The 24,026-nt window shown below is 45.4% G+C and overlaps 1 protein-coding gene across 1 annotated transcript; it reads left to right on the top strand.

Moving 5' to 3' along the window:
* Positions 1-285: 285 nt before the first annotated feature.
* LOC136480577 (chalcone synthase E-like) lies at positions 286-22,741 on the top strand. Its single transcript, XM_066478078.1, has 3 exons — positions 286-522; positions 725-1,765; positions 22,671-22,741. Exons 1-3 carry the CDS (start codon positions 324-326, stop codon positions 22,739-22,741), a joined length of 1,311 nt encoding a protein of 436 aa, XP_066334175.1. The 5' UTR covers positions 286-323.
* Positions 22,742-24,026: the final 1,285 nt, after the last annotated feature.

The raw sequence follows: 24,026 nt of genomic DNA, 5'->3' as shown, positions 1-24,026 counted from the left end.
GTCCTTTTGACGGAGGCGGTTGCTTTGCCTGCCTCTGAAAAGCCAAAACGCCCACCTCCCAAAAGATTTGTGTAGTAGTGCCAAGACTCCAGGGCTATGAGCGGCGGACAAGGACCTGATAAATTTGATATTTCGTAAAAATATTGATTTATTGCCTAGCAATTATATACCACTTGCTGTCGAAATCTTAAAAAAGTCAAAATAAAGCTGGCCTTCCTCATGATCAGCGCCTATATATTTAATACCAGACCTTGTAGCTGAGATCAGAAGGTGCTAATCATCATCATAATCCCCATCTCTCCACCACAGTACTCCACCGTACCATGAGTCTGCTGAGGGCAGGAGATCTGGAGACTCTAGCCATGGGAAGACCTCATTATGGTAGTGGACGAGCAACTATCATGGGTATAGGGAAAGCACTCCCGGAGCATGTGTTTGAGCAAAAGTCTTTCCCGGATTACTATTTTGATATAACCGACAGTAAACATCTGGTGGATCTAAAGGCTAGGTTTGCCAAGATTTGTAAGTCTACAATATTTATTATTATGTATCTAATATATGTGTGTTTGCTTCCCTTGGCATGCATACGATATTTTTCTGTTATTTTATTTGTTGTCAAATCATTAGAGTCTTCTAATTAACGTTGTCAACAGAGAAGTCTACAAAAGAATTTGATGAATTTAATTATAACAATACTAGTCGTTTACATGAAATATAAATGCAGGCGAGAAGACAACGACAGAGAAGCGACACTTCTACATGTCCGACGAGTGGTTGAGGAGCAACCCGTCAGCGACAGCCTACAAGTCTCCTTCCCTGACCCTTCGGCAGGAGATCACTGACGAGGGCATACCTCGGCTTGGCGCGGCGGCGGCGCGCAAGGCCATAGAAGACTGGGGCAGGCACGCCTCCGACATCACACACCTCGTCGTCAGCACGACGAGCAGTGGCTGCTTGCCTGGTGCGGACTGGGAGCTCGTGAATCTCCTCGGCCTCCCACTCTCAACCAAGCGTCTCATGATGTACCAGGCTGGCTGCCACAGCGGCTGCTCCGCCATCCGCGTCTCCAAGGACCTCGCGGAAAACAACCCTGGCGCCCGGGTCCTCGTGGTCGCCTGCGAGGTGTACGCCTTGTCGCTGCGTGGGCCCTCCGAGGACCACCTGGGAAACCTCGTTGGGCAGGCACTCTTCGGCGACGCGGCAGGCGCGGTCGTGGTGGGGTGTAACCCATCTCCAGACGAGCACGCCATGTTTGAGCTCGTGTCAACGTCTCAGGAGATTGTACCTGGGACGGGAGACGCCATCGTGTCCAAGCTGCGGGACGAGGGGATAGTGTTCACCCTGCAACCGGACGTTCCGTTGCATGTATCCGGTGCCGTGGGCCGCTCGGTGGAGCGCGCGCTGCAAGAGATGATAGAGATCGGCGGCAGCCACTTGCCGATGACGACGACGATGCCACTGCCACCAGACTTGAACGACGAGGTGTTCTGGGTGGTGCATGCAGGTGGCAGGCAAATACTAGACAGAGTGGAGACGGCGCTGGGGCTCACCGGCGAGAAGCTGGCGGCGTCGAGGCATGTGATGAGGCAGTACGGCAACACGCGCAGCTCGTGTGTTATTCTCGTGATGGAGGAGATGAGGCGGAGGTCGAAGGAGCAGGGCCTCCCTACCCCAGGAGAAGGCCTGGAATGGGGACTGCTCATCGGCTTCGGCCCTGGGATCACCGTCGAGACCATCCTCCTCCGTGCCCTAGCAGGCGCCACTGGTAGAGAACCGAGCTTTACTCCCGGTGGGGAACCCCCTCTAGTCCCGGTTCCCCACCCAGGAGCAAGCATCCGGGACTAAAGGGGGTCCTTTAGTCCCGGGTCAGGAACCGGGACTAAAGGAGGACCTTTAGTCCCGGTGGGTAACACCAACCGGGACTAAAGGTGCCTCCTGACATGCCACGATGGCCGGCACCTTTAGTCCCGGTTGGTAATACGAACCGGGACTAAAGGTTTTTTTCTTTTTTCTTTTCTTTTCATTTTTTTGTTTTCTTTTCAAAATAGGTTTTCGAAGTCGTATTGTACGCTGCTAATTATACATTTATACGCGCATATAGTATGTTTCGGTTCAAGCACAATGAACGTATTAAATCACACAATTCAAGCATAGAAATATATATATATATATATATATATATATATATATATATATATATATGCATGCATGCATCATATATATATTTACATGCATGCATGCATATGTGTATTTTACATTATATTATTTCATGTGCATATATTATAAAAGATTGCATTATAGTTGTTGTGACATAACAAGTTTCCTCTCATCCTCTAGCTTGGCTTCAATGGCAGTGTTGGGTCGAAGAAGAACTCGCCCTTGGAATCGATGACCTGCTCATTAAAAAATCCGGCTATAGACTCTTGAATTGCTTTGATTTGGTCTTGCCGTATGACCTTTTCCTCCAACCATCGAGTCTATAGGTTTGAATTAAAGGAAAATAAATTAATATATGTACATATATATATATAAAGACATAGTAACACAATCAATAATAATAATTAAATGAATATATAGTGTATTTTTAACGTACTTTGAGTCTCTCTGTAGGAGTTCTTTGGGAGAGCACCTTGATAAACTTGCAAACATAGTAACCACAGTAGTTGTTCCCCTGTTCCTGTCTCAGATACCACTTTACGAGAAAAAGATTTGTCATCCAATCTGGTGATCCGGTGAAAGCTATATGTTTAATTAATAAAGATGATGCGATTCAGGGGACTTACTTTCAAAGGGATTACATTCAGTGGCGCTTTGCATTTTTCCATGTGTTGCTTCTCAATAAAGGTTTTCTAAACACTGTCCAATAAAAAATTTGCCACGTCATCAGATATAGTTAATCATCATGTTTGTGTGTATATATAGTTGCTAGAGATCCCGAAATTACCTATGGATAATATCTATCATATCTTGGTAGTCTTGTTGTGGTTTTCTCATCGAGTCATAGATTATCAAGTGACTTTTCACCAGATCGATGTCCATCAATATCCAGTGATTGCTGCATGTGTTTATAGGATATAACGCATAACACTCATTAATTAACTAGAATCAACATATGAGCCATTAAGGATATGATCGACATGATTAACACTCACTTGAAGTTATAGGGAAAGAGTATATCCTTCTTGTGGCGTTGGTTCACTAAGAAGTTCATGAGGTTACTCTCAGACTCACCTTTAGTCCGGGTCAGAACCGGACTAAAGGAGGACCTTTAGTCCCGGTGGGTAACACCAACCGGGACTAAAGGTGCCTCCTGACATGCCACGATGGCCGGCACCTTTAGTCCCGGTTGGTAATACGAACCGGGACTAAAGGTTTTTTTCTTTTTTCTTTTCTTTTCATTTTTTTGTTTTCTTTTCAAAATAGGTTTTCGAAGTCGTATTGTACGCTGCTAATTATACATTTATACGCGCATATAGTATGTTTCGGTTCAAGCACAATGAACGTATTAAATCACACAATTCAAGCATAGAAATATATATATATATATATATATATATATATATATATATATATATATGCATGCATGCATCATATATATATTTACATGCATGCATGCATATGTGTATTTTACATTATATTATTTCATGTGCATATATTATAAAAGATTGCATTATAGTTGTTGTGACATAACAAGTTTCCTCTCATCCTCTAGCTTGGCTTCAATGGCAGTGTTGGGTCGAAGAAGAACTCGCCCTTGGAATCGATGACCTGCTCATTAAAAAATCCGGCTATAGACTCTTGAATTGCTTTGATTTGGTCTTGCCGTATGACCTTTTCCTCCAACCATCGAGTCTATAGGTTTGAATTAAAGGAAAATAAATTAATATATGTACATATATATATATAAAGACATAGTAACACAATCAATAATAATAATTAAATGAATATATAGTGTATTTTTAACGTACTTTGAGTCTCTCTGTAGGAGTTCTTTGGGAGAGCACCTTGATAAACTTGCAAACATAGTAACCACAGTAGTTGTTCCCCTGTTCCTGTCTCAGATACCACTTTACGAGAAAAAGATTTGTCATCCAATCTGGTGATCCGGTGAAAGCTATATGTTTAATTAATAAAGATGATGCGATTCAGGGGACTTACTTTCAAAGGGATTACATTCAGTGGCGCTTTGCATTTTTCCATGTGTTGCTTCTCAATAAAGGTTTTCTAAACACTGTCCAATAAAAAATTTGCCACGTCATCAGATATAGTTAATCATCATGTTTGTGTGTATATATAGTTGCTAGAGATCCCGAAATTACCTATGGATAATATCTATCATATCTTGGTAGTCTTGTTGTGGTTTTCTCATCGAGTCATAGATTATCAAGTGACTTTTCACCAGATCGATGTCCATCAATATCCAGTGATTGCTGCATGTGTTTATAGGATATAACGCATAACACTCATTAATTAACTAGAATCAACATATGAGCCATTAAGGATATGATCGACATGATTAACACTCACTTGAAGTTATAGGGAAAGAGTATATCCTTCTTGTGGCGTTGGTTCACTAAGAAGTTCATGAGGTTACTCTCAGACTCAGACTTCCAATTAGTCTTTGGAGTAATTGGGTCTTTGAATACTATATGGGGATCAACAAAACTAATTTCATTGCAGCCTTCCTTTCTGAGCTCTGTCATTGTAAATCTGCATATATATAGTACTTGTTAGGATAATTTATATGCATATACACACATATGATGAGTTTAATAATAGATCAAAAGAATTATTACTTACAGGCAATAGCAGCTAATGATAACTTTGTCCAGAGAGGTCAGGTGGCATAGTTGATGAAATTCTGTAAAGTCAACATACATAACATCATCGCCACGGAACCAATGTTCGTCTCTAATTCTGACACCAACGCAGAAGTCTCCACTAGTAGACGCCTGCATGTACCACTTGTTTAGCAGGTATATTTGCGTCCCCAGATCAGATAAGGCTTGAGGGTTGTATAGACTCTGGCCTAGTACAAATTTTTTCTTCCAAATATCAACCTCCGCCGCACTCTCAATGTTTCCATCACCAAACATCTGGTAAAGGTCGAGACCAGTCTCATCAAGAAATTCACCAAGGTGATCCAAATCGACATCCGGAGGTATATTTGCCTGATGCATTAATCCTAAATTCAAACCATATTCATTACCAACAACTAGCGGGGGGATTGATTGGTGCGCTTGTTGTCCGAGTTGGGCAACTCCTTGCCCTGCCCGCTTCTTTTTCTGTGCCGCCTCAATTGACTTGGTGAGAGTGCGGTCATAGTCTGATAATGTTGATTTGGACGGCTTACGAGATTCCCGCTGTTGTTGCTGGTAAGAAGTCACTTTTTTTCTTAGAATATCTGGAGCTACGAAGAAGTATGGTTTCTCTGGGTTTCTCCTTGCTTCTTGATTCATTTTAAGTTTGTCATAGAATCTAGACATGTCTTTTTTATATGCATCAATTCCTTCTTCCTTCTCTTCAGATATTATTTTGGGAATAGCCCTTGATTTCACGGTGGCTTTCTTTGCAGGCGGGGACTGGTTCTTCGTTTGAGGGGCTGGCCTCTTGCTAGGCTTCTTGGTAGACGGGGGCGGGGGAGGCATTGGAGACCTCCTTGGAGGTGTTGGCAGCGGCGTTGGAGACCTCCTTGGAGGTGGCGGCTGCGGCGTTGGAGACCTCCTTGGAGATGGTGTGGATGCACCCTCGTCTTCCAACACAATGTCATCGTACAGAGCACTATGATGATCTGGCGATTGAACAATTGGATTTAGGTTGGAGGAGGATCTGCTACAAAAAAAGGAATGACATATTATTATGAGCAGATTGTTAATTATTTAAGCCAATACAAATTAATGATGTAGTGTTTTCATCCGCACGTACCTATGGTGAGGTAGTTCAGGAGGAGGTGGAGCCGACATCCCTGGAATGATGATGTAGCGCTTGCGCCATAGAATGAATGTCTTCTCCGCTTCTCCTAGAGTCTTCTCGCCATCACCTCCAGGAATGTCAAGAGGCAAATCACTAAAACCTTTTTCAGCTTTATCTACCGAGATGGTAGCATATCCTTCTTGGATTATATTCCCATGAATCCTTGGTGTCTTGGTTCGGTCGATAGGATTAACAAGACCGATAGCCACCTTGATTGTGGAATTCTCCTTTGGAATGTGTAGCTCACACGTTGTACAAGGTTCAGTGACGTCATCCACAGGGAAGCGCAGTCCTGTGTCCCCTTGATTTGGTATCTCCATGGAAGCGCAGCTGCTTTTCAACTGAACAAATTGGCTAATGTTGATTCCTGGCTCTGATGCCTGCTTGCTTGCACTCACTGCTATTTGCATTTGCCTTCTGATTTCCTCCTGCATTCTCGCTTCAAGGTTTTTTTCCCGCTCCTGTGCTTCACGCACCGCTTCCTCCAACCTCTGGAGCCGCTGTGCCTCTCCTTCCTTCTTTCTCTGGCGACTTCTGTAGGAAGGTCTGTCCTGAGGGAATCCATGCTCCCACGAGACACTTCATTTGCCTCTAGTTCGGCCACCATGTTCAATAGTCCCGATGGCGTATGTCAGCTCATCCTTCTCTCTATTGGGCCTGAACGCACCACTAGCAGTAGCTCTCTGAGCATAAAACAATCTTTCTGCTGCTTCTTGCAGTCTTGCGCCATAAACGCACTTCCCTGTCTCCTGGTCTAGTGTTCCCCCATGAGCGAAAAACCAATTCTTTACACGTTCTCCCCACTCGAGTGATTCTGGTCTGATACCCTTGGCAAGAAGGTCTGCTTCCATTTTGTTCCACTTCTTAATGGCAGTCGGGTAGCCACCTGATCCCAAGGTATGGTGGTATGTCTTCTGTTGGGCATTATGTTGGTTCTTTATCACCCGACTCACACCCTCTTCCGAAGTCTTGTACTGTACAAACTCATCCCAATAGGACCTCTGCTTTGAGATCGAGCCTGGGATAGTAAAATCTGGTGCTATGTTCTTCTTGACATACGTCGTGTATAGGTGTTTCTTCTAAGTCTGAATCTGGGTGTCCATATTCTTCATTGCCCAATCCCTAACTCGCTCCTTCAATTCATCACCATCTATTATATCATCATAACCATCTGTTTGAAGCGTGAAATGTACCAAGACATCATTCCAAATTAACGCCTTGTCAAGATCGGAGACAAACCTGATATGAGGAGCATTGGTCTTCTTCTTCCATTCACGGGTACTAATCGGGAGCCGGTCCCGTACAAGGTAACCACAGTGGTGCACAAATTTCATTTTATTCGCCCCCCCCCCCCCCCCCCCGGTTCTCCTGTATCCACATTGAACTCCGAGATGATGAAGCGACCCTCCAATGGCTTTTTGGGACCTCGAACATTTTTACTCTTCGTTGTAGTTGTTGATGTCGATCCAGAGGACTACAAAACATAAACATTATTTTTAATGTCATGAGCACACATAAGACATATGATAATATATATAGCTAATAATAAAAAATATATACTTAGCCAATATGTTGTTGCTCATTTTGTTCAAGAGCTAAGTACTGACTCCCGTCATCTGCATCCTCTTGCACGTTATTTTTAGCACCATCATCGCTGGCAACTTGAGTGCCAGTGTTGATCAAATTCATCATCAACTCCTCCTCATCCATGTTTCTCGGGTCGGCCATCTAGCTTCAAAAAACAAAACCAATATATAGTACGTCAAATCTTTGCTTACATGCATAAAATCTACGAACAATATGCATTATTAAATCTTGCCCCTCGGTCACGGACGCAATTCGCCACACTAGGACGAACTACGTCGGTACTAGGGCGAATTAGGGCTATACATAAACGGCCGAGGGCAAATTGCGTCGGTGACTAGGGCGAACCACGTCGGTGACATCAACAGCGCGGTTCGCCTTGGTGTGATTGTTTAGCATTAACGATAATGATAATACGAATGTTGATCAACTAGGCCACGAGAAAGGGTGGTGTGACAAGAGTGGCGGTGCTCCACTCCGCCGTATATATGTCTGTACACATGGGTGAACGAGGGCGGCGGTGCTCCACCGTATACATAGAAACGCATGGACGAACGATGGCGGCGGTGCTCCGCGACGTATATATATACATGCATATGAATACAAATGACGTATATATACGTGTCGGTGCGGTGGCCGGTGTGCTGACGACGACGACGACGTGAGGCGGGCTGGGGCGGTGTCGGTGCGTGATGTTGTGATCCTATGTACCATGTGAACCATGTAGTCATTCATCATATGAGAAAATTCTATGTTAATAATGTAAGTATAAGTCATTATGAAATGTAAGTATATGTGTCTTATTGCTAATATAACCATTACTATTTCTGAAATGATAAGAATTTATTTTCTTCTTCTACAGGCGATCTCTGATGCTATGATATAAAGTTTGAAGATAGTCTTCCCGGAAAAAATATGTAATGCTCATATTACTTTAGCAACATTAATATATTATATCTGTATATTCAAAGTTCACAAATGAAGAAACGTTGAAGTTTTCCTTCATTTGTCTGTAGCCATGCATGCAAGTCCAACCAAAACTGCTTACATCATCACATGTGATATTTTTTATAAACTAAAAAACACTTAGTTTACAAACTGAGTATCAAAATTGAGTTCCTATTTGACCATTATATATCCTACAACGACAATATCATATAGTGATGAATATATGGCGGTTGATGGGCTGGATCATTTTTAGCTTTAGTGACAACGACAATGGTTGCCATCCTGAGGAGTTTGTACGAAAGTTCATTAGCGGATGGTTCGTAGTGTTGTTTCCAAATAATATATAGCGTGTTTATTATACAAGCCATGGATTTACATCGATCTAATTAATTTCTAAAGTAATTTCATTGGTGGTCCTTAATTAAACTTGTCATGAGTTCAGGTCCCAGTGATCTTAAAATGTATTTTAGTACCATAAAATGCAGTTTTTGACACTCTAATTAAACTTGCTAATTTATCCATATAATATCCAAATATTCAAAACTTGCGTTAAGATATGTTTTTTATTTAAAATCATTTAGAGTTCCAAATATTCATTTTCAGTTCCTAGATTTTGTGATTCAAAATTTGGAATTTTCAATCGACCTCGAGCGTTGACATGGCTTACACCAAAGTTGTAGTTTTCGACGTGATCTATAACTCGACAGTGGAGGGCTCGGGCGAATGTACAAAGAGATCGACGAACATATCATCTCAAGCTCGGCAGTGGAGGGCCTCGGGCGCGGTGGGGCAACACGCGCGGTGGAGGGCCTCGGCGCGGAGGAGGGCGTGGTGGAGGGCCACGGGCGCGCGCGAAGGAGGGGCACGGGCGCGCGCGGTGGAGGCCGCACGAGGAAGAAGAGGGCGGCATCGGTGTCACGGAAGGCGAACAGACGCGGCGCGAGGAAGAAGAGGGCGGCGGTGTTCGACGAGGAAGAAGACGAGTGGATCGATCTGCGCCAGGCGCTGGAGGTTATATACCAGAGAGAATTACTCCCGGTGCCAGCCACCAACCGGGAGTAAAAACCCTTTATTCCCGGTGCGTATTACCAACCGGGAGTAAAGGTACCTTTACTCCCGGTGCGTGTTACCAACCGGGAGTAAAGGTATACCTTTACTCCCGGTTGGTAACACGCACCGGGAGTAAAGGATTTTTTTGGCGGGCCACGAAACTGCAGCCCACCTTTACTCCCGGGTGGGCTTCCCACCCGGGAGTAAAGGTGGCCTGCAGTTTCGTTTCCCGCCTATTTTAAGCAATAGTCTTGTTAAACATCTTTTTAAGCAATAGTCCCGATTGTGCAACATCTTTGGGCTTCTTCGGCTGGATCACTGCCTCATTAGCCGCCGTATCTGCCTGTTGTGCAAGATATTTTTGCACGAGTTCAACATACTCTTCCTCCCAGTAGAAGCCTGAACATCGTCCACTGCCATCCCACTGAAATTAAAACAAAAAATTAGAACTTTAATCACAACCATCATGAAAATAGGTATAAACTAACCATAATCATTAAATACGATAAAATAACTCACATTGCGATCCGGACACTTGTAGAAGATACGATCCTTGTTGGGACACTCCTTCTTCACTCGGTACTCCATCACAATCTTCGTCTCATCACGACACCTGCCGCATGGAATGAGAGGAAGGCCCAGCCTAAGTCGCTTTGGAAACCCATGAGAGGCCGAGGACCCGGAAGCAGTTGCCATCTACTCTCTATACTCATTTTTTAATACACTATAAATTTCTCCTTTTATAAACAAATAAAATTAACAAACTATAAAATTATCTAGATCTCTAAACAATGATATTTTTAATGGTCATTGTGTTCTCGTCTTTTACTGCGGCAGGTAAGTAATTCACATGATATTTCCGCAAATTAACAGAAGAATGGGAGTGTACACACATAACAGACTACTACGACGATATCGGGACGTGTGAATAAATAACCATCCGTACTAGTTGACCTTGCTTACGTGATCATCTCGGCGAGCATTTCTCCACCGGACGGCACCGTACTTGGCCACGGAAGAGCTCCAATTCTACGAGGAAGGGAACACGGTCTTCCACGACCGTTGTCGCTCTCCCTCGTAGAATCAAAGCTCCTCCTTGACGTCCGTTACCGCTCGGCAGAGAACATGCTCGCCGAAATGAACACGGTCCGCTAGTTCAACTAGTACGGATTTTCTATAATTTTCTAACTATTTTCTAAGTTTTTATTTATATATACTACGTTTAGGTACGGTGATTGACAGACTACTGCGACGATATCGGGACATGTGAATAAATAACCATCCGTACTAGTTGACCTTTCTTACGTGATCATCTCGGCGAGCATTTCTCCACCGGACGGCACCGTACTTGGTCAAGGAAGAGCTCCGATTCTACGAGGAAGGGAACACGGTCTTCCACGACTGTTGTCGCTCTCCCTCGTAGAATCAAAGCTCCTCCTTGACGTCCGTTACCGCTCGGCAGAGAACATACTCGCCGAGCTGAACACGGTCCGCAAGTTCAACTAGTACGGATTTGTTATAATTTTCTAACTATTTTCTAAGTTTATATTTATATATACTTTAACCTTCTTTCATGTAAATATGCAAGCTTGAAGTGATTTTGAGCTCAAATTGCTTACAAATGAAAAAAAAACCACAATAAAGAACCATAAATATATATAGTGAACAAAATGGCATAAGAAAATGGTGAAAAATGAGAGTATGAGATTGGTAACCTTTACAACTGAAGAATCGACGGAGGAATCGAAGAAATCGATGGAGGAATCGAAGAATGGATGGAGGAACAATGGAGGGAGGGAGGAAGCAAGAACACTACTGCAGTGAGCTTCAAAATGTGCTGAGCTCGGGAACGGGAAGGAAGGAGGAGATAGCCGATTTATAAAGGGAGAACATTTAGTCCCGGTTGATGGATCCAACCGGGACTAAAGGTAACTTTCCAACCCCGGGCGCAGCCACGGCCCGGGAGTAGATCTTTACTCCCGGTTGGAGCCACCAACCGGGAGTAAAAGTATACCTTTAGTCCCGGTTGGTGGCTCCAACAGGGACTAAAGGTCCCTGCCACCTCTGTCTGGCGCAGTAGCCGTTGGGCAGGGACCTTTAGTCCCGGTTGGAGCCACCAACCGGGACTAAAGGTATCTCTAGTCCCGGGCGCAAAAAATTCCGGGACTAGAGCCCATTTTGGCCGAGGATCAAAGGTCTGTTCTCTATTAGTGCGCTATATAGATAGCAACACACGCAGCTAATATGAATTTGATACTACTTCATTTCTAATTTGTTTTCACCTGTAATCCCTGTTGTAATACTGATTGTTGTTGCAGAACTTGTGTTGCGTAGAACCACGGGTGGATACAGGTGTACCCCGTCCATGCCGTGGCCGCGTTATTCGGGTGTGTGGCCTCGCCACGATGCGCTCGCGCGCCGTGCATGTATGTCGGGTGTCATCGCGAGAAAACAGCCGATCCGCGCGGCGTGCGTAGAGTGGCGAGGGACTCGGGCTTCAAGCCCATGTATGCATGTTTGTGTTCCGCGCAGTGCCGGCCCTAAGGGTAGGTCACGAGGTGCGATGGCCGAGGGCCTAAGCGGAGGAGGGGCCCAAGCCCAGATATACAAATCCTCAGGTCCTATAGTCCATTAAGCATTAGCAAACTAATAAGAAGAGAGACATAAAACTTGTTAGGTGGTCCAAAAAGACAACATTGATATTTCTTTTCTAGTTTCCTTTCCCCACGGCCCTCGGGTAAAGAGGAGGCGAGGAGTCACGCTGCACACAACACACTCTGATCGTGAGTTCAGGACAAGCGCCTTACACGCACGGAGCAGGCGAGCCATGCCGCCGCGAAGAGCTAGACTACCGGAGACACGGACACGGCGCACGAGGACGGCGACCAGGCAGGGCTCCACGACGATGACATTTTGATTCTTTTCTTCTTATGAATTGCGATCACCGATTAGTTGTTTAGGCCCAAGGTATTTTTTCCTTTTTATTTTTAATTCAAATTAATTATTTGTATAGTATTCCAGACTTCTAGTATTTTGTACCCATATAGTCATATTTTTCTTCTAATTTACATGTTAGAATTTGATAATGTTACCTAAGAAACATTTATTATGGGTGAGAAAAGAAAACGAATATTTTTTTTAATCTACATTATTCCTCGTTAATTATCATACATCTACAAATATATTCCTTAATCTATATTATTCCTCGATAATTATCAGACATGTTAAATTAAAAATATGTTATTAAATTTGATTTTATTTTACAAGTAAAATTAACGCCTATATATTATAAGATTTTATACATGGTCAAGAGGGGCCGTTACAACGAGATCGTCGGAGAGCCCTTATAATCCTAGGACCGGCACTGGTTCCGCGTGTATAAAATAAGCAATGAAAAGCCTGAAAAAGGCTGCAACGTTATCAGCACATATTGTGTTCATCTTCCACCTATCAGAGCCGATTAAGGCCTTTTCCCGGCCGTGGTAGACAGCGATCGTCATATGAGGAACCTTGCGAAGGTGCATGTACGTGCCAGTCATCCACGAGATCACCTCCATCTATCGAAGAAACAGCGCGTTGACACTGACAAGATGGGCGCCACTACCAGCGACAGCAGCAATCCTGTCGGATACAATTAATACTGACGGTTTTCTAAAAACTGATAGGAAAGTAGTAAAATTCATGTGGCTGTGAAAACCTGAAGAGAATCAGGCAAAGAATTCCTGTCGGTTTGGAAAACATACAGGAAAAATTGATGGCCGTTAGGAGAGGGAATCAGATTCATGATGGACTTCAGACATAGGAGTTTGTTTCCTGTCGGTTCACTATTCTACGCGCGTGAAGTATGGAAACAGAAGTGTGCATGAGAAAAAAGGACAGTGGCGCGCTGGTGTCGCGCTATATTTTCGGAGGGTCCACATCTTGATGGATATATGGCCACGTTCGCGTGCCCTTAAACCTGGCCTAATCCGTTTGTTTTTTCATCCGAAACAGTGTTTTCCTCTCATAAATTTCTCTAGATTCTTTCAAAATTCCTCCAAGCGAACGGGGCCATGGTTAAAAGAAAATCCACCAACCCAAGCAAAGTCTCCCCATCCCGCGCCGCCTTCCACACCCTTCGTGGCCACCTCCCACGCCCGTCGCGGGCCGCCCCTCCGCTCTGGCCCCAGCAAGCACGTCTAGCTCATAAGTTTGTGCCCTGGCTGACACAGCCGGCTCCTCCGCCCGCGGAGCTTGCTCCACTGCCCGCGCGACTAGCTCCTCTGCCTGAGTCTCGGTCATAATGGCCGGCACCTCCGCCTGTGCCCATCCGTCAACACCTCCCTCCACTCACGACCATCACCGCCCCTCTTCGTGCAAGACAGCACACGCCACCGCCCCAAGAATATAGCATTCGGCCCTGCCAATCCAGGCCGTTGCCATAAGAGGAGGAGATTTGCTGCCACAAGAGTGGGAGAAGGAGATCCTGCCGCAAGAGGTGATTTGGGATGCGTTGGATGGATCTATCCTTGATTTTACGAATCCAAAGGTTCTATATCCATGTTTGGTTGAAGGAATCGAATGATTCTATTTGCGGTTTGGTTAGTGAAATGAGGATGGATTGGCACCAGTTCTGTTAATGCCCATCATAGTAGGGTCCGCTCGTCAGCCAACCAATCCTCTTTCCCCTTCCACTCGCTGCCACTCGCATGCCGCTCGACCGTCGCACACATGCCCGCGCTGGCTCCCACACCGCTTGCGCGCCTACTCCGACGCCTACAGGTGCACCGCCTATGCCTGTGAGTGCGCCACCTGGCCGTTGCGCCTCTGATAGCTGCCAACCATGCAAGCACACGGCGTCGCTTACCCGCGCCTGCTTCCACCACCCGGCACCGCGAGCTCGCGCCGTCGCTAGCCCCGCCTCCACCAGCCCACCGAGTAGATTATATGGAGAGAGAGGGGAGGAAGAGAGAGGAGAGAGAGAGAGAGAGAGAGAGAGAGAGATGGCGCTTCGTGTCGCTGAGGAAGTATGGCTGCATTCGGTCGAAAAAGAGGAGTGAGCTGGTGAAAGATAATGATTAAATATTCTCTGGTGGAAGATGTCCATGAACCAAACACTCTAGAAATTGGGATGGAACTGCTCCGCTCCCGTTCACACTCCAACCAAATGCATCCTTGATTCATCCCTTGCATTTTTTTATGTATACCAAATCATAAGTGTGAATTGTGATTTCTGGAGTAGTATTAGTTGTTTGCAGTAAATGTCAGTTAATTTAGGCTTAGAAAAGTTGTTTAATTTATATACAAATTATTGCAATTAGGTAGTCCACCTGAGCTACCTTTTTTTTTTTTTGCGAGTCACCTGAGCTAGCCAATTGTCTGTTTGCACATAGAAAAAAGTGCAGCTGAGCTAGCTAATTGTCTGTTTGCACATAGAAAAAGTCCAGTTGAGCTCAGGGATGCAGACATGATAATTTTGAAATAAAATTACTTTTATCTTAAAATTGGGGGCATGTGTTTACACCAGAATTTGGAAGAATGATTTCAGGAATTGGTAGGCTTCCAGAATTATGCCAATCAAGGAGTTGATGGAGTAAAGATTGATATCTACTGGATCAAATGTGACACTGGATCGATTCTTTCCGAATGACGTCAGCAGATAACGATGACAGGATATGATTGGCATCAAGAAAATACATGTCGGACTCTAAAAAGGGGAAAGATTAGAGTCCAAGTTATCTTAAGATAGGAATATTTCCTTCATACCAAAGATTGTATTAAGTCGTACTCGAGTAGGGTTCGTTTTAGGCTCCGGGTATAAATACCAAACCCCGGCTATTGTAAAGGACATCAATCAATCAAATACAAGTCAATTACTTTCTTCGGCTCCGGCCACCCCTTAGGAGTAGGAGTAGAGTAGATCCCGGCGAGTTCTTTGGCAAGTACGGCTGCAACGATCCGGTCGACCTCCACTGCTTGTTGTAAGTACCGTCATCGTTTATACCTCTGTTCGTATGGCTGCATCGATCCGGTCGACTCTCACTGCGGCTCTGGTATAAGCTAGTTATCGACTCTTGCCTAATTCAAGTATGGCATGTGTGATTCTGCCTCACACCCCACTGCTTGAATTGGATCAAGGTCAAGTTATCGGCTCTATCTTAGAGTGGTAGTCTTTGGTAGATTCATTAAGTTACCGATATTGCTTATTGCTTTCATTGTTTATCTAAATACAGCAATATCACTCTGTCCGATTGAGATTGATCTGGATCGGCCTTATATCTTGTTTAACTCATCGTTTGCTAATCCAGAACTGATCTAATCTACGTCTTAAGCGATAAGTTATGTTTTTATCGGCTGTTTTCCGTCAATCTTAATCGTGCATAGCGTGCGGTTAAGGCATGTTCGATCTTGAGTAGATCTATCGGTTAGCGAGAACCATTTCATGACCCGTCATCACGGCCTGTGGGATTCTGCCTCTCACCCCACTGTTGGCACTATGGAGTGGGGATCGTTGGTTGATAGACCCATTCCTGAGAAGACATGACCTTAACTGTGCGCTATGCCTGAATCGGCTGTTTAGCCGATATCGAATGCTTTCACGAACAGTTCACATCACGAGATCGTTGAAGTAGAGATAAGTTGAAAGATGTGTTAGTCCTATGATCTTATTATTGTATTACGGCCTGCATGATTCTACCTCATGTCCCACTGATATTAGTAATGAGTTAGGGTTGTTGAGTCTATTGTTGTTTCTACGGCCTGCATGATTCTGCCTCATGCCCCACTGGTCATGGCGATAGATGAGATCTAACATGTTCATTAGATTTATCTTTATTAAATGATTAAGTGATGTTGAATTGTTTCTTTATATAAAAATGAGTTCGGTTACTCGTAATCATTGGCTCAGCATGGACCAATCATCATTGATATCTTAATGCCATTGATTAATATTCATTTAAATGATGTTTATCCTGAATGATAACCGATTCTCTTCACACGGCCCCATGAGCTTTAACCGATTCATTCTTGCGAATATGCTGAGATCGACTATTCGATCTCCTCTCATATCGGCTCTCAGAGCCACACATTCAGGACTGTCTGGCAAAACCGGCACGTTCCGCCCTTAATTACTGATGAGCTTTCTCTCCTTGTCAATTGCAGGGTCAAATTGACTGGCATGTCTCAGGAGGATTGCGCAGGATCGACCACCCTTGCACTAAAGCTAGGTGGATCTGCTCCATCGAGCGGACCCTTCCGGCTTGCTGCGTGTGACCTCAGCACAGAGACGAAAATTTTGTGTCGACACACGTTTCTGGCACGCTCGGTGGGACACCACAATCGTCATGGCGGTTTACAACAACGACAGCATCCTTATGGTATATTATGAAGACCTGCCTGATGAAGATAAGGATACCATCAACAAAGCTACGGAAGAATTTCAGAAGAAGTGTTTGTTGTCCTACACCAAAACACGTGACAGCACAATTATTCAAAAATTTCCACTACCAAGAGTTCTACTACATGGGCAGACAGATACGGTCGAAGCTTAAGATAGGCGTTTCTTTACGGAAGCCATTGACAAGTCTGTTCGTGATGCCATATCAAGCCGCAATGAAGCTTTCGTTGACGCATTTCACAACGCCATGAAAGAGGCGATTCATGGAATTCCAGTTGGTCAGGTTGGATCGACTTGTTATAATATTCCAGATCCATCAACTCAAGGGACTAATCAAGTCGGTACCAGCCATCAAGAAGTAGCACCAGCTGGTAATGGTGACGTCCAAACACTTCAAGGTTCATCTGAACAAACTCTAGGTACTGCTACAAATCAGATACAGTACAATCCTGGACCGTCAGTACAGCATGTGCAGCAGCCGGCGGGGCAAAGTCAAAACCAGATGATCAATTTTGGCACAGAAGATAGCACCATCAATTCAAAGGATCCGTAGAGATATAGATCCTCATGTCTATAATCAGAGACTTTAAGCAGCAAGCCAACAAAGGACCCAACAGATTGAGATTCCACAAGGCTATCACTATGGCACGGATTATAACACCCTCCACATGATACCAAATCTAGGATATCAAGGCACGCGGGATTTCAATCCACAGATGGGTCGGCAATTACCGAGAAATCCAAATCCGTAGGCTGACGAGTTGCTGCTCAAGGTGACCGAGATGATGAAGAATCAGTTTGGTCTGAGGCCAAAAGGAATGACTTTTTTGTACAAACGCCTATATCCAGAATGGTATGATTTGGTCGCTCTTCCTGTAAATTACTGGCTCCCAGAATTTGCCAAGTTCACTAGTCAAGACGGTACAAGCACCATAGAACATGTCAGTTGGTATCTTACACAATTGGGCGAAGCATCAGTTGAGGATGCCCATCGAGTTTGTTTCTTCTCTTTGTCCCTGTCAGGGCCGGCCTTCACTTGGTTCTCGTCATTACCAGTCAACTCCATTGCCAATTGGGCTGACCTGGAGAAGAAGTTTCATACATATTTTTTACACTAGGACTGGAGAGAAGAAAATAACCGATTTGACACCATGAGACAGAGGACTAATGAATCGGGCACTGAGTTTCTTCAGAGATTCCGAAAGACTAAGAATCTATGTTTATCATTGAGCTTGGCCGATGATCAGCTAGCTGCTTTAGCCATCCAAGGAATGCTACCAATATGGAAAGAAAAGCTACTAGGACAAGAGTTTGACAACTTGGGACAATTGGCTCAACGGGTAGCAGCACTCAATAGACAATTCCAGAGTATACGCAGAGATACCCAATTCCAGAAGAGCACCACAGTAGCCGAAGCTTATGATCCATACTCAATTGAAGACGGCTATGAAGATGAAGAGGAGGAGGTTGCTGCAGCTGAATGGAATTGGGGCAAGAAGACAGTAATGGTGTCAAATCCTTGGGGAGGAGGAGTTAAGGAGAGCTATGACTTTGATGTCACAAAATCGGACAAGCTCTTTGACTTCTTACTTGACAAGGGCCAGATCAAATTGCTAGACAATCATGTTATGTTACCCCTGAACAGTTGAAGAATAAGAAGTTCTGCAGGTTCCATAATGCTACTTCTCATTCCACTAATGAGTGCAAAATTTTCCAGCAGCATATACAGAGGGCTATTCAGCAAGGGAGGCTCAAGTTTGATACGCCTCGGAAGATGAAAGTAGATGATAATCCATTCCCAGGAGATCAAAATATGGTTGATGTTGAGATATTCAAAGGAAAGACTAAGGTCCTAACATCGGCCAGATCGAAAGAAGTTGGAATAGTTGATCCCAAGATGCAAATATCGGCTGACGAATACAGAGAGATTAGACGACGTTGTGATCAGCAGAAGAGCTGATATGAGCAAGGGGAAGCGTCGAAGAGTGGAGCGACGAAGCTGTGAGTTACATCTCGGATCCTGTTGAATAAGTGGCAGCGGCAGAAGGAAAAGGATTATCAGTGATGGCTAGAGGATCAAGAATACTAGCGTCAATTGGAAGAAGAAAGGTATGAAAGGAAGCAAGCTAAATCGCACTGGAATTGTCCTTTCTTTAGATATTGCTGGAACGAAGGTTTGAAATTGCCTACCAGACATGATTGTCCAGAATGCAGCAATCAATATTGGGAGTTTAGGCAATCTCAAATCAACCGCTGGTCTATCCATGCCCAGGATACATATCATCATAATAACATGGATTAGCGCTTAAAAAATAAAAGTGTTCATGATCGGCTGGGGAAAAGAGTTGTTGACCAAAACTAGGTTGATCATGAAGAAAGAAGCAACCAGAGGGAACATGTCAGGCAAGAGGGACAATGGTGCCCCGGAGGATTGACAAAAAGCAAGAAGAGAAGGGTACAATGCCTAAAGAATAAAGAGATGGAACAGGCTCAGGCATCCGGTAAAACTTTAGTATGGCGTGCTAAACAAGCAGCCGATAGAAAACAATCATCGGCTAATATCCAAATGGCTTTTCTGCTGCCATTGGAATTCAGAGCTCTAGCAGATCAGGAGGTTTACTCAGACTTTGATGAATCAGAGTATGAAGAGATGGTTGCCAAGTTAACGGTTGTGCAGCAAGCGATATTTGATAAGCCAGTCAAGCATCGGCACTTGAAGGCTTTATACATGAAAGGTTTTGTTGACGGGAAGCCGATGAATAAAATGTTAGTGGACGGAGGTGCTTCTGTCAATCTTATGCCTTACACCACTTTCCGTAAGCTTGGCAAGGGACCAGGAGATTTGCTTGAAACCGACATGATGCTTAGAGACTTCAGAGGAAATACATCCAAGACCCGGGGGGGCAATAAACATCGAGTTGACAATCAGGAATAAAACTATGCTCACCACGTTCTTTGTCATCGATGGAAAAGGCTCATACAGTTTACTCCTCGGTCATGATTGGATTCACGCAAACTGTTGTGTGCCATCGACCATGCATCAGTGTTTGATTCAATGGCATGAAGATGATGTTGAGGTGGTTCACGCTGATGAGTCTATAAGTATTGCGATAGCTGATCCAGTCTTTTGGGAACTAGGAGATTTCGAATGTTTGTCTGGCAAGACATGGGAAGGAGGCTTTATTAAAATCAGTAATAAAAACCAACAGCCGATGCAGGCAATCGGCTCTGAGAGTTTGTTTTAGTAGAAAAGTCACAGCTTCACGTCGGTCGTTGGATCAAAGGAAAAATGAGTATTAAGTCTTGGAAATGGGTTTAGGCTGATGTATGTGAAGGCTGAGTTAAAGTGTGAGTGTGATTCAGAGTTAATGGATTTTTTAAGGAGAAGTTCTGTTTCGCTTAATAGGACGCTTGACCTGGGATGATTACTCGTCTAACATTTTATATTGAAAGTTCTGCGGGGCGTTATCCTAGCATCTGATCAACACTTGGTAGCCGATTCATTCTTGGCTCTAATAGCCGATACCAGGAGGGTATCGCCTCTAGTTCAGTAAACATCTTCAAAGACAGTAATAGCCGATACGATATGTATCGCCTATAGAGCAAAAAACAAAAAGAGCAAGAAACATTCACGGTCGTACATGAAGGCATTACATTGAAACACAATCATAAAAGAATAGGAGTCTTCATTCATTGATTTATCCTAAATACAAACTAATTGAAGACCTTGTTCACCACATCCTGAGCGGATGTGATGTCTACTACGGCCTCCGCTGCCATGGTGAATTCTTCAAGCAGGTCCTCGTGCTCCTCAGGGCCATCGCCCATTGGGAAACCTATTTCCATGGCGTGAAGCTCTTACCCAGTTCGGACTTGTGCCGCGGTCAGCGCCACCGCCGCACCATGATGAACGCCATGGAGGGCGATCTCCCGAATGCGGACCGGGACGTCTTAGAGATGAGCGTCGATGGAGGAACCCTGGGCGTTGACAGCGTCTATGGCCACATTCGCCACCAGTTGGAGAGATTCCAACTATGCTGTCAGGGCTAACAATCACGAGAACAAGAAGATGGTCAAGATGAAGATAATGGAAGTCAGAGTAAAAAGCCTTCATGGGATTCATCTTACCCGCCACCATGGCGTCGAATTTGGCCAGCCGCGCTCGAACGGCACTGGCCTCCTCCTCAGCTGTGTGAAGGGCGGCCTGGGAAACCCCGAGGTGAATCTCTAGTTGGCCGTTCTCCCAAGTCGCCTCAGAGTAACGGTTTTGAGCCATCCTCCACTCGTGAAGATAGCACCGGGCGTCGTCACCGTTGTAAGAATCGGAAGAATCCGACGATGAGGCCGACACAGAAGATGCGGCGTCAGTGGGCCCGCCGGCCCTAGGAAGAGGACGGAGACTATCATTCACAACAAACCTATAGGTGGATTAGAACTATTCATCATCATGAACAAGAAATGTCAATCTCACCTCATGCGCTGGAGGCGCTGATTCATTGTTTAACTAATTACAGCAATATCACTCTGCCCAATTGAGATTGATCTGGATCGGCCTTATATCTTGTTTAACTCATCGTTTGCTAATCCAGAACTGATCTAATCTACATCTTAAGCGATGAGTAATGTTTTTATCGGCTATTTTGCGTCAATCTTAATCGTGCATAGCGTGCGGTTAAGGCATGTTCGATCTTGAGTAGATCTATCGGTTAGCGAGAACCGTTTCATGACCCGTCATCACGGCCTGTGGGATTTTGCCTCTCACCCCACTGTTGGCACCATGGAGTGGGGATCATTGGTTGATAGACCCGTTCCTGAGAAGACATGACCTTAAATATGCGCTATGCCTGAATCGGCTATTTAGCCGATATCGAATGCTTTCATGAATAGTTCACATCACGAGATCGTTGAAGTAGAGATAAGTTGAAAGATGTGTTAGCCCCATGATCTTGTTATTATATTATGGCCCGCATGATTCTGCCTCATGCCCCACTGATATTAGTAATAAGTTAGGGTCGTCGAGTCTATTGTTGTTTCTGCGGCCTGCATGATTTTGCCTCATGCCCCACTAGTCATGGCGATAGATGAGATCTAACATGTTCATTAGATTTATCTTTATTAAATGATTAAGTGATGTTGAATTGTTTCTTTATATAAAAAGCAGTTCGGTTACTCGTAATCATTGGCTCAGCATGGACCGATCATCATTCATATCTTATTGCCATTGATTAATATTCGTTTAAATGATGTTTATCCTGAATGATAACCGATTCTCTTCACACGACCCCATGAGCTTTAACCAATTCATTCTTGCGAATATGCTGAGATCGACTACATCATGTCGGCTCTTAGAGCCACACATTCGGGACTGTCTAGCAAAACCGGCACGTTCTGCCCTTAATTACTGATGAGCTTTCTCTCCTTATCAATTGCAGGGTCAAATTGACTGGCACGTCTCAAGAGGATTGCGCAGGATTGACCACCCTTGTGCTGAAGCTAGGCGGATCTGCTCCATCGAGCGGACCCTTCTAACTTGCTGCATGTGACCTCGGCACAGAGACAAAAATTTTGTCGTGGGATGGCACCGTCCAGTCGGAGGTCACAGGGAGTGCAGCGTCGTGGCGAAAAGTGCGCTCAAACATTGTACGTTTATATCAATAGAGTCAGATAACGTCGCAAGTAGTGCGCGGCACCAAAAACACTCTCGAGTTCGTGTGTGTTCTTCTGAGTTTCTGGTGTGCAGCTAGTGTGCTCGACTTGTCTCTGGCAAGGGGCGCCAGGCAGCATGGACAACAATTGGTACCAGTGCTGTAAGATAAGGGACCTAGCGCGTCGTGATGGGGTCATCGAAGGGCCGAGGCCACTCGCCGCTGCTGGCAGGCATGAAGGAGAAAGGCGGCGGCTCGGGCAACAAGTCTCCAAGGCATTTGTCGTCCCCAAGCCGTTCACCGACGCGCCATTCGTGGACTCACGGCGCCCACCGTTCACGAACGAGACACCGTGAGGGCACCATCGAGCGCGTCATTCGGGAGACGACCGGCTTCGGCAACTGGCCGCAGCTCACGAAGACGAACTACAACTCGTGGTCATTGTTGATGAAGCTGAAGCTGCAGTCTCGCTATCTTTGGGAGGCGATTGAGGACGAGGACATCGACTACCACGACGACCATTCCGCGCTGGAGGTGATTTGCTCCGGCGTGCCCTAGGAGATGGTGCCCACCCTGGCAACCAAGCCATCGGCCAAGTAGGCGTGGGAGGTGATCCAGACGATGCGCATCGGCGATGATTGGGTGCAGAAGTCGATGGTGTAGAGTCTCCGTGTGGAGTACGAGCAGATCGCATTCCGAGATGGTGAGTCCATCGAGGATTTCTCCTTGTGTCTGTCTAATCTCGTGCAGCGGTTGGCGATCCTCGGCAACCCAGAGCCAGAGCCGAAGGTGGGTGCCAAATACCTCCACATTGCTCGACCGAGGTACAGGCAGCTCGTCATCTCCATCAAGACGCTCCTCGACATCAAATAGCTCACGATCGAGGAGGTCACAGGGAGGCTCAAGGCGGCTGACGATGGGCACAACACCGGTGGAGGTTCAAGCTCTTCCATGGTGCACCTCAACCACACGGAGGAGGAGATAGTGGCGCGGGTGGTGTCCCGGCTACAGCTCTCAGGCGAGGGCGGTTCCAGAGCTGGGCGGCCTCCACCGTCCAAGCAACAGCGTGGCCGCAGTGGTGGTTTGTCCCAAGGCGGTGGAAGAGGTGGTGGTTCCAAGCCACCTGCCGGCGGCGATGGCAAGAAGAAGATCACCGGCGATGAATGTGCCTACTACGGCAAAACGGGCCATTGGGCTCACGAATGCCGCAAAAAGAAACACGACGAGGCGGCCCATACGGCCCAAGCAGAGGAGGAGCCCAAAGAAGGGGCGCTGCTGCTGGGGGTGACGTCGCTGAGCGTCATTCATTCCCCCAACCTCGCCGCCGTCATACACTCCATCGCCGCAGTCGTCTGAGGGCTGCACTCTCCGTCAAGATCGAGGGCGGGGGGAGTGCTACATGGGCTCTTGCTCGAGGCGGAGCTCGGAGCCCATGGCGCACGTGGCTCTAG

The sequence above is a fragment of the Miscanthus floridulus genome, chromosome 9 (genome assembly GCF_019320115.1).
Source record: "Miscanthus floridulus cultivar M001 chromosome 9, ASM1932011v1, whole genome shotgun sequence".
NCBI classification, from domain to species: domain Eukaryota; kingdom Viridiplantae; phylum Streptophyta; class Magnoliopsida; order Poales; family Poaceae; genus Miscanthus; species Miscanthus floridulus.
Note: the sequence above shows the minus strand (reverse complement) of the source record. Positions and strands in the feature narration are given on the sequence as shown.